This window comes from Paramormyrops kingsleyae, chromosome 9, assembly GCF_048594095.1.
Source record: "Paramormyrops kingsleyae isolate MSU_618 chromosome 9, PKINGS_0.4, whole genome shotgun sequence".
NCBI lineage: Eukaryota > Metazoa > Chordata > Actinopteri > Osteoglossiformes > Mormyridae > Paramormyrops > Paramormyrops kingsleyae.
In genome coordinates, this window is record NC_132805.1 from 500,393 (window position 1) to 515,465 (window position 15,073).

General features: G+C 52.0%; 1 protein-coding gene across 6 annotated transcripts in view; it reads left to right on the plus strand.

Annotated features, from left to right (window-relative positions):
- setd2 (SET domain containing 2, histone lysine methyltransferase) overlaps positions 1–12,472 on the plus strand; it is a 29,904-nt gene extending 17,432 nt beyond the window's left edge. For 3 of the 6 annotated variants that reach the window (XM_023824295.2, XM_023824294.2, XM_023824292.2), the window contains 18 exons: positions 129–260; positions 928–1,056; positions 1,158–1,281; positions 1,484–1,561; positions 1,671–1,768; positions 1,874–2,018; positions 2,937–3,071; positions 3,397–3,525; positions 3,642–4,664; positions 4,739–4,787; positions 5,711–5,891; positions 6,211–6,934; positions 7,141–7,269; positions 7,971–8,107; positions 8,351–8,462; positions 10,600–10,674; positions 11,159–11,260; positions 11,508–12,472. In XM_023824295.2, coding sequence (XP_023680063.1) covers positions 129–260; positions 928–1,056; positions 1,158–1,281; positions 1,484–1,561; positions 1,671–1,768; positions 1,874–2,018; positions 2,937–3,071; positions 3,397–3,525; positions 3,642–4,664; positions 4,739–4,787; positions 5,711–5,891; positions 6,211–6,934; positions 7,141–7,269; positions 7,971–8,107; positions 8,351–8,462; positions 10,600–10,674; positions 11,159–11,260; positions 11,508–11,669 — 3,664 coding nt within the window. In that variant the 3' untranslated portion in view covers positions 11,670–12,472. The remainder of the gene's footprint in view (positions 1–128; positions 261–927; positions 1,057–1,157; positions 1,282–1,483; positions 1,562–1,670; positions 1,769–1,873; positions 2,019–2,936; positions 3,072–3,396; positions 3,526–3,641; positions 4,665–4,738; positions 4,788–5,710; positions 5,892–6,210; positions 6,935–7,140; positions 7,270–7,970; positions 8,108–8,350; positions 8,463–10,599; positions 10,675–11,158; positions 11,261–11,507) is intronic. The other 3 variants (XM_023824293.2, XM_023824296.2, XM_023824297.2) reach the window with 3 other exon arrangements.
- The last annotated feature ends 2,601 nt before the right edge of the window (positions 12,473–15,073 follow it).

The window sequence follows — 15,073 nt, forward strand, 5'->3', positions numbered from 1 at the left end:
TCTGTTTCTTTGCCACTTATGTGAGTGAGATTATGTGGCCAGTTTTTATGGCCAGAGATTATGTTTCTTAAATAAGAAAGACCAGGGAGAGGCTTGTGAAACGATGAATCTGCTTTTTCTGCATGCAGCAAGAAGAACAAGTCTCACCGGGACATAAAGCGCATGCAATGCGAGTGCGCTGTGCTGTCGAGAGAGGAGCGTGGACGCGGGGCCACTGCCTGCGGTGACGACTGCCTCAATCGCCTGCTGATGATTGAGTGGTGAGCCTTCATCTCCGGCATGATGTCATGCTACGCAGAGGTGGTGTGGTTATCATGAGGAACAAGAGCAGCTGGCTTTATATGCATGCTCTGGTGTTTACGTCCCTTGTGTTATTGACATCTGTATTGTGGTGCAGGGCACCAATCAGAAAACCTTCCAGGGGGATATTGTAAATGTTTGCCATTTGTGTGTATGGAGTGGGGGCATTGTATGATTTCTTACTGTTAATAACATAGCATAATGTATCCTCCTCAACAAATACAATATTCCCACTAGCTTAAATGGACACTTTAAATAGGGAATGAACATTCCAGCTCTGCACAATCTGCAGTCACAGATGGCAGTGTTCACTGGCACAGTGTTGCCAGTGAATATAGTAGTGACTCCTCTCCAAACCAGAATAACTGTAACACATTTTTATGGTGGAATATAATTGTGGAAAGACATGATATTTAACATGGCTATGGAATAAGATGACAATCTATCATTTCAAATTTTATTTAATCTTTTTTTATTACTTAAAAAAAACTGAATGGTGTGTTTTTGCCGAAGTAGTTGGGTGGTAATTAGTGTTGTCCTTTACCTCAGTTGTATAGTGAGCGCCGGTGATATTTCATCATGAAATAACGATGCTCCTTCCTCATCTCTCTGCCTGTCTGCCTGCAGCTCATCACGCTGCCTGAATGGGCCATATTGCTCTAACCGTCGCTTCCAGTTGAAGCAGCACACAGACTTTGAGGTCATTCTGACCGAGAGTAAGGGCTGGGGGCTTCGGGCCGCCAAGGATCTTGCACCGTGAGTGTCTGAGCTGCCCTGCAAACTGTTGCTGTTAAAGAGAAATCGGGGGGGGGGGGGGGAGAGTATAAATGTTACACCCCTGTCCTTTTGTGTTACAGGAACACCTTTGTTCTGGAGTACTGTGGAGAAGTACTGGACCACAAGGAGTTCAAGGCTCGTGTGAAGGAGTATGCTCGCAGCAAGAATATCCACTACTACTTCATGGCTCTGAAGAACAACGAGGTGAACCTTGTGATGGAAATGTCCTGCTGGATTGACTTTGGGGTTTGCTTGCCGGAGGCCTTTCCACTCTGGCACTAAGGCCCTTGAGAGGAGAATACAGTCACGGAGGATGGTTTAGTAATTGTGAAATGCTCTGGATGTGTGTATTGCGGTCGATGGCAGCCACTTGCCGTTGACCTGACATGCTCTGTGTGTCTCACAGATCATCGATGCCACGCTGAAGGGGAACTGCTCCCGCTTCATGAACCACAGCTGTGAGCCCAACTGCGAGACTCAGAAGGTATGCCTTGGGGGGGCATTAGCTTTATTAGCTTTAGCTGTCACCCGGCCTCTCAGCTTGCACTTAGCAGCTACAGAACTCTCACCATGTCCCGTGTGTGCTTCCGCAGTGGACCGTCAACGGGCAGCTCCGGGTTGGCTTCTTCACCACCAAGGCCGTGCCATCCGGCACAGAGCTCACCTTTGACTACCAGTTCCAGAGATACGGGTGGGTGTGCTCGCACCATCGGATCCCGCTTCATGGCAAACACGCGTGACGCTCCATGGGAGCGGGACCTCACCTCACCTGTCCTCTCCTTGGTTGGCTCACCAGGAAAGAGGCCCAGAAATGCCTCTGTGGGGCACCCAGCTGCCGGGGCTTCCTGGGTGGAGAGAACAGGGTGAGCATCCGGGCGGCAGGGGGCAAGATGAAGAAGGAGCGGACAAGGAAGAAGGACACTGTGAGCGCGCTCACTACGGTGAGTGCTGGGGGCTGCTTATCTCTGTGCTGTTTTTTTGTTCATTTGTTCATTCCAGCTTTTCACTGTGAGTGTTGTGGATGTGGTTGGCAGTGAGTTCTGATCTCTGGCTGTACTTTACACAGAGGTCTCCTGCGGATTTATAATTTTTCAGGGATGACTTGTGGTCATATACACCCTACATTTTTCATATACAACCATTTTTGGTGCCGTGATATTAGCTGTATGCCTAAAACTGCATTTGTCGCTGAGCAATTCACTCGGATAATACTATTAGACATTCCTCTCTCTGCTGCTGTGCCTTGGCTAATTCTTTCATTCAGTGCATTATGGGGATCTTTCTGAAGCAGTTCAGGTTAAGAGCATCAGCTAAAGGTACAAGAGCACAGAACACTATTACCCACTGTGTGATGTACCACCCAGCGAGCAAAGTGGACCCAGCTGCCCAAGTGTTTGTCTGAATCCTCTGATTGCCGGGCACTGCCAGTTTAACACGGCTGTAGCCGATGCCAAATGTGTCTGCGCGGTTGGACTATATTAACTCCAGTAATTTTCAGCAGTAAAAATGAATTGTCTGTTAGCTGATTTGGGTCAGGTCTCTGTGTGCTTCAGGCTAATTGCTCTGAAATCTCCAGTGAATGGTTTATATAATTCCTAAAATAACACCAGCAGAATTTTCTCTTTAACTGATAAATATTTCAGGCTTGGGTGATTTAGAAGGGGAGTAAAATGAATAATGCCCCCTCCCTCTTTGAAAGTAAGAGGCAAGGGGAGTGTCTGGCTTTCTGACTCATACCTCCTTTATTTGTGACTTTTAGGATTCTGCTTGCTCATGTCAGTGTGCTGGCTGGGAGGGATTTTTTTATTCCCCCTAAAACCCCCTAAAGTTACATGACTATTCACTGTTGCCTCTTTCAGGTGGATGAGGAGCTGGAAGCATTACTGGAGAACGGAGAGGGCCTCACAGACGAGAAAGAGGTGCTTTCTCTCTGTAGGCTGATGGTGCGAGTAGAGACCATGGAGCAGAAGCTCACGTGCCTGAAGCTCATCCAGGTGGGCTGTGCTGCTGTCATAGATGTTTTGTTTAGAGGAATATCAGCTCTCGTCCAAATTCATGTGCTGGTATAAAGTGGTCATGTGACGTATAACATTTCTGTCAAAATGCATGGTTCTCTGACCCTGGAAATAAGAATGAGGCTTTGTACATCGCTTCTCAGAAAAAGAGCAGCCCTCACGTTGTGGTACAGTGCCTGTGCTAGATGTTTGATCATTACTCAGCTGTTCTGAGACATTATGCAATGATATGATAGTTTGAGTATATCTGGAGTGGAATTTAGATGAACCGTGCCATGACATGCATTATTGGATCCTCATACAGAACACGCAGAATCCCGGATGCCTGAAGCAGTTCCTCGACCACCATGGCCTCTCGCTGCTCTGGATCTTCATGGTGGAGCTCTCAGAAGGGAAGGGCAACTCTGGCAACAACATCAAGCTGCAGCTGGAGGTAAGATGACAGCCTGCATGGGCGATCCGCCGGTCCGCCGGTGCACCGATCCCAAAAGGTTACCGGTGAGGTGTTTCGGGGAGGATGGCCGTGGGCTGATGTGTGTGTCTGTGCAGATCATGAAGAGCCTGGAGGTTCTGCCCATCTCCACCAAGAACATGCTAGAGGAGAGCCGGGTTCTACACTTCATTCAGCGCTGGGCCCAAAGCCAGGCCCTACCCCAGGCCCCCGAGCTGGATGGCTACTCGAGTGAAAACACATCCCGTGCCCAGACCCCACTTAACACCCCCGATGGGCCCCCAGCCAAGCAGGGCCCCGAGCTGGACAGTGACACGCCCAAAAGGGCCGTGTACCGCCGCCTCAAGATCATCAGCGAGAACAGCCTGGACAGCGCGCTGTCGGATGCCAGCAAGGCCTCAGACGGTAAGGAGGATGACGAAGAGGAAGAGGAAGAAGAGGAGGATGACTCCCTGCCCACGGAGATTGCTGTGAGCGACCAGGCCGGGACAGAGGCAGTTGGGGAACCCCAGGCCGAGGAAGAAGAGCCAGGAGCTAGTAAGCAGGAAGTGTCCGAAGATTCGGGGGGCTCCGAGGTCGAGGTCAAAGCCAAAGTTGTGGAAGCCAGTCAGCCAGAGGAGGAGAGGACAGAGGGGCCCAGTCTCAGCGAGGAGGGGAGTGACCAGGATGGAGACACAGAGGGGGCCACGCTGGTGACCGCCGAAGTGGAGGCCAGCAGTGAGAATGAGACACTCACTGTGGAGGAGCCTCCCAGACTGGAGGGTGCTCAAGTAGCTGCTGAAGAAGAGGCCTCCAGCGTGATGGAGGTAGTGGTGAGCGAGCCCGTGGAGGAGGCCCCACCCATTACAGCAGCGGAGGCCGAGGCCACGGAATCAGCCGATGCCACGGCGACGGAACCTCCTGGGTCATCAGCCGTCGACGTTGCCGAGCCCACCGCATCCAGCGTTCCCGTGGCCGCGGGGCCTGTTGCAGCAGAGTCTGTCGCTGTGGAGACCCCATCGCAGGATGAGGAGGAGGCGGTGTCAGACGTGGAGAGCGAAAGGAGCCAGGAGCCTCCGGTCCGCGCCGCCGACGTCAGCGACATGGCCACGCGGCTGCTGGACAGTTGGAAGGAGCTGAAGGTAGGCCACCCCTGCATCCTCGCCACGATCTGCAGCTTGTGTGAGGGAGACGCTGACCCCGTGTCTCCTTACAGGAGGTATACCGAATTCCCAAGAAGAGCCAGGTGGAAAAGGAGCCCAAGGGTAGGACCATTTGTGCCATTACATGCTGTTGTCTTTCCTCATTGCTGTAACAGGTGTTATGATGAAATGTCCAGAGTTTATGAATATATCAGCAGAGCCAAGGTGTTGTCCTGACGCATAGGCTAATGCTAATTTTTGCCACAGAAACAAAATAAGTGAATTTTGAGGTGTTGGGTCCTGGAGGACCAGCCTGTTGATTAACATCATAAAGGATGTGCAAGACGGATGAACCGATGTCCAAGTCTGTCTGAAGTTTAGAAATTCAGAAGCAGTGTGTCAGGACAAGAGGGCGTTTTAAAAATACCTCACTGCAGGTGAATAGAATTCTTTATGAAGCTAAGGTGTTAAAAATTAGAATTTAAGAGTTAATTGTCATTGTTGACACTACACAGCACACAGCAGTGAAATGTGTCCTCTGCATTTAACACATATGTGACATCGTGACATAGCAGGGGGCAGCTGATTCAGGACCCGGGGAGCAGTGCTTGGGGGCGGTACCTTGCTGGTCGGGGATTCGAACCTGCAACCTTTCAATTACAAGTGCGCTTCCCTAACCATTAAGCCACTACTGCCCACAGTGGCTGCAGTACAGCCGAGTTTAACACGGCTCTTCATTAATGCTGGCCAAAATCTGTTTGCCTGATATGGCTGCAGACAGCCATATAGTGTGTTAATATTCACTTGGATTGTTTTAACAGGTGTCTTAGAATAGCGCTAAGTAGGGACGTCTTGCTTTTTTCCTGCTCAGATGTTGCTGCTCTGCTGAGCCGTTGCCATTTTGGGTCATTAACGAGGTTTCGCTGAATTAAACGCTTCCTCATTTGTATAATGCATTCGGGACACCGGGGGGAGGGGCAGCGGCTCGTGTCAAACACTGAGCCCCGCTGATTGTCTGCTCATCTGGCCACCGCCCCTCTGAGCAGAGCGCAGTTGGGAGCGAGACGGCCCTCAGGCGACCCGCACCTCGTCCGGTAGCCGTGACCGCGACAGGGAGCGCGACCTGGAGAGGACGCCACGCAGCACCGAGCGCCGTCGCCGCCGACCCTCCCTGTCGCCGCCCCCGTCCGCTTACGAGAGGAGCAGCCGGCGCGCTGGCGATGACCGGTGAGGGAGGGACGGGTGGGCGCCCATCAAACCTCTTATCGCCTTAGCTGCTTTAGCATGTGTGACGGCAGTGCTGTGGGCATGAGTACAGTGCCTTGACTTTGAATGGGGGTCTCTTCCCATTGGCTGCTTTTTGCATTCATAGTCATGAATCAGGTCATGATTGGATGCTTTCCGATCCCACCCATAGTGGGTTTGCAGGCCTCTGTTCACACGTGCAGGCCTAATTCTACTGTCATCGCCCTTCCCACAAGCCTCTGCTGCTGTCCCCGTGGGAGTTGCGTGCGGCGATACTCTAATAACTGCCGTTCTCTCGAAGGTACAGCAATCTCAACGGCAGCAAGAAGGGGAGGACCAAGGAGCGCAACAAGCTTTCCACGGAGGAGCGGAGGAAGCTCTTTGAGCAGGAGGTGGCTCAGAAGGAGGCCCAGAAGCAGCAGCTGCTGCAGACCATGGCCTACGAGACCCTGGGCTATTCCCCCAGCCCGCACGGCTACATGGGCTACCCTCCGGGCTACCCCATGCAGACCTACGTGGATCCCACCAATCCCAACGCGGGCAAGGTGCTCCTGCCCACCCCCGCAGTGGAGCCTCTGTGTGCCAGTGCTGGCACTGTGCCATATGAGCAGACACCCCCCCAGCCGCTGATCTCCGAGCTGGCTCTGACTTCGCCGGCCCCCCCACAGGCCCCCCAGGCCCCGGCCGTGGCCGGCGTCCAGCACGTGGCGGCACCTCCGACGCTGGAGCTCCCCCCCGGGGGGCCACAGTACGTACAACCCCGGCCAGCCGGCCAGGACCCTGCGGCGGTCGCTGTCCTGCCCGTGGCGGCGCCGTCGGCCGCAGCTGGAGCGCAGGTGCAGAGCCAGCAGGGTTACACCCCCCTGTGGAACACGGCCAGCGTGCCGCAGCCGCTCCCCGTGCAGGCGCAGCCGCCCCAGCAGTACCCAGCCAGTGCGCAGCCGCAGACTGCCGTCTACTACCAGGGCCAGGCTGTGTACAGTATCCCCACGGCCTACCCCCAGGCTGGCACGCCAGTTATCCAGGTGAGCACCACTGCCCCCTTGTGGCCCCAGTGTGAATATACCTAACCAAGAATGTCATCAGATGGCTTACAAAGCATGATGGGAAAGCAGTTTGCTTGTCACTGGTTGTCTCTCTTGGTATTCTCCCACCATTGTTCCACGCTGCGTCATTGTAGGTTTGTTTCTCCAGTTAATCGGCGTTCGTGTTTTCCCACGTCTCCCTTCAGCAGGCCTATGCTGAGCCTGCCACAGGCTACCTTCAGGGCCAGCCAGTCTACAGCAGCCATCAGCAGGGAGTGGTGCTGCAGCAGGCCGGCACCGTCACCACCATCGTCACCGCGCCGGCTGTTCAGCAGGTAAAGTGCTTGTTCAGACACTGGGTGGCGCCAGAGTGCCTTGTTTTTTGTTGTCGTGCACAATAGGCACAGGTGAAGTCTTGGCATGTTAAAGACGCAGCTCGACAGCCTGTTGTCCCAGTTCAAAACGTTTTAGTCCAAGAAAGCCTTCTGATGGCACCCAATTACTGGGCCACAGAACTAAATGTTATTGTACTGCACAGTGACAAGAAGGAAACACTCTGATGCATACACGCATGCATACACGCATGCATACACGCATGCATACATACATACAGTCCTCACAGTGATTGTTGTATTGCTGTCATATTGAGGTGTGACACCTGTAGCAGCGGTTCGGTTATCGAGATGTTGAGTGTTTCCCTATCAGTGTCTTTAGGCTGTTTTTGTTTCTTTTTAAATTTTCTACCCGATTCTATGGCCCCCAGGGCGGCCCCCCCTTTCACAGTGTTCTCACTCCCTCTTTTCTCAGCTCATTTTCTGATTGGCCTTCCTTTCTTACAGTGGAATCTCCATGCTCGTTTGTTCCTCCACTTTAATCTTAAGTGTTGTATTATTCCGGATGAGCTCTTTTTGCATGTATTTGATAGTGTTGCCGTTGCTGTTGGGGTTCAGGCTGGGCTTCATCCTGCCCATCATCCTGCTCCATCATTCCCTTATGAGCCACACCCCTCCTGACTCCCCCCTGCCTCTTTCCATAGGAGCTCATGGCCCCCAACAGCCTGATGGACCTGCCCCCACCTTCGCCACCCAAACCCAAAACAATTGTGCTTCCTCCGAGCTGGAAGGTGGCGAGAGACTCTGAGGGCAAGATTTACTACTACCATGTCATCACGAGGTAGGTGTCAGCCCACCGTTTTAAAACTGCCCCCAGAGATGGTTTGAATATTCCTTTAAATACTGAGTCTGTCTGTAGAAGTTAATGTCCAGTAGAAAGTGTTCCAGAAAGCAAGTTGTTTTAAGTGCGATTTGATTTCTTTAGCTACACATCTCATCCTAACGTTGCTTCGTCTGCCATTTTAAAACCATTTCCGCTTCTTCGCATTTCCTGCTCTGACTGTGTGCCCTCTTTCTTCTGCAGGCAGACACAGTGGGACCCTCCTTGTTGGGAAGCGGGCAGCGAGGACACCAGTGTGGGGCACGAGGCCGAGATGGACCTGGGGACTCCGACATATGACGAAAACCCCTCCAAGGTACCCTTGCACCGTCAGTCCGGCTGTGGTCGCTGGTGGTGATTCCTCTACGTGCTACAAAAGTTATAGCGTGTGTCTTTCATGACAGTCATGTTTAAGGTGGTATGCACATTCTTGGGTTGGTAAACTACTCAATTTTAAGTTACATCCTATCTAAATTCACATTGCTTGCATAAATATCCGTGTTTCTTGTGGATCAAGAGGTTTGGCGTGAGGGCAAAGATTTTGGCATGGTGGAGTGTCGCGGAGAAATGTTACCAGCAGAAACACTGACTGTGGGTTGTGTCTGGTACGACAGTAGGACCCAAATTAGGAGAAGGGACAGTCAGCTTCCTGTTATAGTCGTCAATATTTTTACCCATGCTGTGGGCTTTGGGGCCATCCCCTGGTTACCATGTTATCTGTGTGACACAAATATACATGTAGCTCAACTGGTGCCACACGCATGCGTGTTCGTATTATGAGCGTGTGCTTGGCTGCTTGCGTGTGATGAGCCTGTGTGCATGTCTGCATGCGTGTGATGAGCCTGTGTGCATGGGCGCGTGCGTGTGATGAGCCTGTGTGCATGGGCGCGTGCGTGTGATGAGCCTGTGTGCATGGCTGCTTGCGTGTGATGAGCCTGTGTGCATGGCTGCTTGCGTGTGATGAGCCTGTGTGCATGTCTGCATGCGTGTGATGAGCCGGTGTGCATGCATGCGTGTTCGTGTGATGAGCCGGTGTGCATGCATGCGTGTTCGTGTGATGAGCCTGTGTGCATGCATGCGTGCGTGTGATGAGCCTGTGTGCAGGGGCGCGTGCGTGTGCTGAGCCTGTGTGCAGGGGCGCGTGCGTGTGCTGAGCCTGTGTGCAGGGGCGCGTGCGTGTGCTGAGCCTGTGTGCAGGGGCGCGTGCGTGTGCTGAGCCTGTGTGCAGGGGCGCGTGCGTGCAGGGCAGGTAACTAACCCATCTCATGTAGCATAAGGAAAGTTAAACGAGGCCAGGAGATGAGAGACACAAGCAGCTGGCTCGTTTGCTCTGACTGGTTTGTCGGTCGGGATGCCGTTAGCATGAAAACTTTTATATTTATATTTATTAGTTGTTTCAGTAAATTAAGTATTGTTCCTTATATGCTTCCCCCAGTACAAGACGCTGTGCAAATGCCCTTTTTAATCAAATTAAATACCCCCAAGACACTGTAGAGTCGCAGAGTCCCCGCCCCGCCCCTTCAGTCGTGACGTGGTCACAAAGGCACGTGGAGGCTAATTGTTGTTTCAGGATTTAAAATGAAGTGGTTCTTGGATCAGAAAGACTGTGGAATAGCAGCCCTGCCCGCTGCTGTGGCTGCCATCTCTATCCTCAGACAGCTGCCTAGCCCCTGGGCCCCCGAGGGGTGGGGTACCGTGCTCTCGTCTGCATTTTTGGCGTGATCATGGGCCCCCCCCCCTTCCTTTGATGATAATCCGAGACAGCTTAATGTGTTTGCATTTGCAGATTGGACTGCTCAGACTCTCCCCACTCTAAACGCCCTTGAGTCGCTGTTCTTGTTATTCCCGGTCGGAACAATGTGGTCCATCAAACGTGTCTTTGTGGTGCTCTCATCTCCGTGCTACCCCCCCCCCCCCACCCCCTGACGCTGAGCACATGTGACGATAGCGGCCCATTCCCTCGCCGTCCGCTTCCCTCGCTGAAATGAAGCCGTTTATTCAAAGGCTGCATTTCCCTGTTCCTGTCCCTCTCCTCAGTACGTTCTCCCTGCGAGGACCCTGAAGGTCTCCATGCTGAATGCTGTCCCTGGCGGCTTATAAAGGATTAACTTGCATTTCTTCTTCTTAATTCCCGCCTTGGTATGATGTATTGTTGCATCTCTGTGAATCAGAGTGACTAACAGTGACAAGCTCTCACAAGCCTAGTGAAAACCCGACAAACTCTGCGGCATTAGAAATAGAAGTACCTAGTAATGAACCACCAGGTTCTATTACAGGCAAAGGAGAGGCCCTCCTAAATACAGTCATGTCGATATTCTTTGCTGTTTTTTTCTTTTTTCTTTTTCTTTACAGTACTGACTGAAGAATGCTCTTGTACAGCCTGTGTCACTCACTGATTACATGCTGGATGGTTCTTGCAGACACTAAGCACTGCTGTCCCCCCTCTCCTGCAGTTCTCCACCAAGACCGCAGAGGCTGATACCTCCAGCGAGCTGGCAAAGAAGAGCAAGGAGGTTTTCCGCAAAGAGGCGAGTGTCGCGCTGACCAGGGCTTCCCGGTCCGGCCCGGCTGGAGGTCGGGAGGTTCGATTTTGACAGGGAATGGGTCAGAATTATCCTCCTGATGTGTGTGCCCCCATCTCTGTCTGCTTGTCTGTGTCTTAGTGAAGCTTTCCGTTGCTTATATTAGTAACTGGATAGGTATAGACACCTTAAAGGAACTCTGTCTGATCTGCATCAGCAGGACCATGTGTGTCAGCTGAATCACATTGCTCATGGGCTTGCTTCTTTACACTCCACTATTCTGGGGTCATCTCTTCACGCTGTCAGTCCATACGTGATTATCCCTTTCCATTTAAACACATCAAAGGGTAACCCTCTTAGCACTCTGAATCCAAAATCGGGTCCTTCAGTACTGCCACAGATACATCTGTTTCCCGGGTACCCAGATGCACTTTTCTTCCTGTGTTTACATGCGTCTCCTCACCGTGGCTCTCCATTTATCTACCCACAGATGTCTCAGTTTATCGTGCAGTGCCTAAACCCGTACCGGAAGCCGGACTGCAAGCTGGGCCGCATCAGTAACACAGACGACTTTAAACACTTGGCCAGAAAGGTGAGGCGGGGGGTCATTGCACCACCTCCAGGTTGGGGACAACAAGCACTTCTTCATTAAGCTTGTGCTTGTGTGTGGCTTTTTTTGGGCCCGCCCAGTGAGCAGGCGGGGGCTGGACGCCATCTTTTCACAGCAGAAGCTTAAATAAAAGCACCTCATTGGAGTAATATGGGGTCAGACCAGCAGAGACTTAGCAGGGACACGCCCCCACTAACTAACACCCCCTCCCTGGTATGTGTCCTCGCAGCTGACTCACGGTGTGATGAACAAGGAGCTGAAGTCCTGCAAGAACCCCGAGGACTTGGAGTGCAACGAGAACGTCAAGCACAAGACCAAGGAGTACATTAAGAAATACATGCAGAAGTTTGGGCCGCTCTACAAACCCAAGGAGGACACAGAGGTGGACTAGCTGCCAGGGTGGCTGCAGAGCGCCCCCTGCTGCATGGTGCCCAAACCGAAATGCAGCCTGGCCTTTAACCATGGACATGCCAGTCCCACATCTGCCAAGGGCGGGCTGTGGCCACCTTGAGCAGCCTGCGGTGTGACTTTGAGGAGTAAAGACTGTTCTGTGCACATTCTAGTCATTTTTACTTGACGGTAACCATGTCCTAACTGCTGCTTTTTAAGCTCTGTGGAGGTTTTGTAGAGACAGGTTGTCATGGTGATGGTCTGAGGGAGGATAGGCAGGCCCTTCTGAAGACACCGCTCCTCTCAATCCATGTATACATGCTTCTCCATCCTGTATGTTGTGTGGAGACATCCCAAGCAGGACCTCAGGAACACGGGCTTGGCCACGCTGTCTTGGATCTTCTCAAAAGACATGCGAGGTTGGTCAATGGTGGTTTACCTGTTTCAAAGACTGCTTGTGATGGCCGCTGCCTTCAAGAGGAAACTGTAGAAAGAAAGAATTCAGCCACATGGTCTGTGAAGCCACGTCATAAGTGCTCACGCCTGCCGTCCGCACGCACAGTTTCTCGTGTGGAGTGAATGCCAGTTTGAGCCAGAGGCAGCGGTGGTGTTTCCTGGTTGGTCCACATGCTTTTAGTTCCCTCCCCATCATTGGCGACTCCAGGTTGAAGAATTGTATCAACGTCTGCATCACTGTGTTATCCACACAGTAGATTTGATCACGGCTCCATAATACACGCATTCAGTGTCCTTTCTTTGTTTCTCATTATTATTTTAAAATAAAATCCAATCACGTAAAGAGGACATTGCTGATGTTCCTGATTGGTACTTCACCTTGAGTCCCTGAGCCACTCCTGTCTCCACCCCACAGGATGCTCTTGTAGCATTTGTCGTTAAGTCTGTCACTAGCTGGAGTCCGTCCCTTCACCCCACCCTTTTGTAGAGAAGCTGGCTCTACAGTCCCACCTACCTGACCCTTTCCTCCCACTCCTCTATCGGGAGGCCAGCCTTCTGCAGTCCCGCCTACCTCACCTTGTCCCCACCCGTTTGTAGGTAGGCCACCCTTCTACAGTCCCGCCTACCTGACATTGTCCAGCCCCTTTGTAGGTAGGCCACCCTTAAGCAGTCCCGCCTACCTGACCTTGTTCCCGCCCTTTTGCAGGGAGACCAGCCCTCTGCAGCACCATCTGTCTCAGCTTTGTTTGCATACTGGTCCTACAGCTTCGGCTGTTCCTCAGACTCCTCTCCTGTTTGAACTGCATTAAACACCCTCAAACACATGTATTATATCGCTTTATATGTGAATATAATGATTTTTTTGTTTTTGCCCCTTGACATTTCTTTGTGTTTTTGATAATGTTTAAATAAGCGAAGACTTTGTAAAAGGACGGTTTGTCCATGATTTAAAGTGTAAATATGTGTAATTAAACCAGAAAATGGCTTTGTGGAGGGGTGCGGGGGGGGGGGGGCACATGTGGCCTTTTCTTACCGCCCTGTTCATCACGTGTCAGCCGGCCCCTGAGATCCTACCGATAATCACAGCTTTTTTATTAATTTTCAGTTTGGATTGGTTTTCAGGGGGTGATGTCATTTTTGTTTTATGTTTGTTTTTATTTTTTTGAGATTTCAGAGATTTTCTATGTACAAACGGAGTCTTGCCTCCACTCCCCTGTAAGTACTGTGCAAGCACATTGTCATATTGAGTGTAAAAACATTTTAAAGACAAATAAACTTTTTTTAAAAAAACAAAAAAACAAAAAAAGAATCAGCTGGTGGCCGTTTCTGAAACATGACGGGTATCCTCAAAGCACTGATCTATAATACGCCGTCTCTAATGGATCATAAAGAAGGGGCTGGACCTGGTCACTCTCCGACCTGCGATACGGCGTCTAATGGATCATTCAGAAGGGGCTGGACCTGGTCACTCTCCGACCTGCGATACGCCGTCTAATGGATCACAAAGAAGGGGCCGGACCTGGTCACTCTCCGACCTGCGATACGCCGTCTAATGGATCATAAAGAAGGGGCCGGACCTGGTCACTCTCCGACCTGCGATACGCCGTCTAATGGATCATAAAGAAGGGGCCGGACCTGGTCACTCTCCGACCTGCGATACGCCGTCTAATGGATCATAAAGAAGGGGCCGGACCTGGTCACTCTCCGACCTGCGATACGCCGTCTAATGGATCATTCAGAAGGGGCCGGACCTGGTCACTCTCCGACCTGCGATACGCCGTCTAATGGATCATTCAGAAGGGGCCGGACCTGGTCACTCTCCGACCTGCGATACGCCGTCTAATGGATCATTCAGAAGGGGCCGGACCTGGTCACTCTCCGACCTGCGATACGCCGTCTAATGGATCATTCAGAAGGGGCCGGACCTGGTCACTCTCCGACCTGCGATACGCCGTCTAATGGATCATAAAGAAGGGGCCGGACCTGGTCACTCTCCGACCTGCGATACGCCGTCTAATGGATCATACAGAAGGGGCCGGACCTGGTCACTCTCCGACCTGCGATACGCCGTCTAATGGATCATAAAGAAGGGGCCGGACCTGGTCACTCTCCGACCTGCGATACGCCGTCTAATGGATCATACAGAAGGGGCCGGACCTGGTCACTCTCCGACCTGCGATACGCCGTCTAATGGATCATAAAGAAGGGGCCGGACCTGGTCACTCTCCGACCTGCGATACGCCGTCTAATGGATCATAAAGAAGGGGCCGGACCTGGTCACTCTCCGACCTGCGATACGCCGTCTAATGGATCATACAGAAGGGGCCGGACCTGGTCACTCTCCGACCTGCGATACGCCGTCTAATGGATCATACAGAAGGGGCTGGACCTGGTCACTTTCTGGCACCGTATTTGGTTGCCACAGCTGGTGGCTCGTCATACTGAAAATCTCCTCCCAGTAAAATTAATCAAAGTGCTGGGATTCATTTATTAGCAGCACTGCCCTAAGTCCGCTGTCTCCCCACCCAACCCCCCCGCAGTAAAGCAGTCCCGTCTGGTGTGCGTGACAGCATGTGGTGCTTCCCAGGGGTCGGAGGCCTGCCTGTGTCCTATTATCATTCTCGGGTGGGGCGGGGGGGGCTCTGTTCAAAAGCAAAATGCATGACAGAGTCTGGGAGCATTTCGCCCCCTTGTTTTGGTGGCTCTGGCAGCATGGTGTGACAGATGGCACTCGGGATGAACCCCGGCCAGTGATGTCACCTCCACTGCAGAAGTGCAGATCTAGTTTTTAAATGGCGGCTTGTGGTCCCACAGGTCGGCTCCTATGCTGATCGGTAATTATCCCTCTGTCCCCTTTTGTTTTGGTTTTCGGAACCATTTTGATTTTCTTTGTTTTTTTGCACCTGTTAAAAGCTATTGACTGTGATTTTGTATGTATATTGCAGCGTT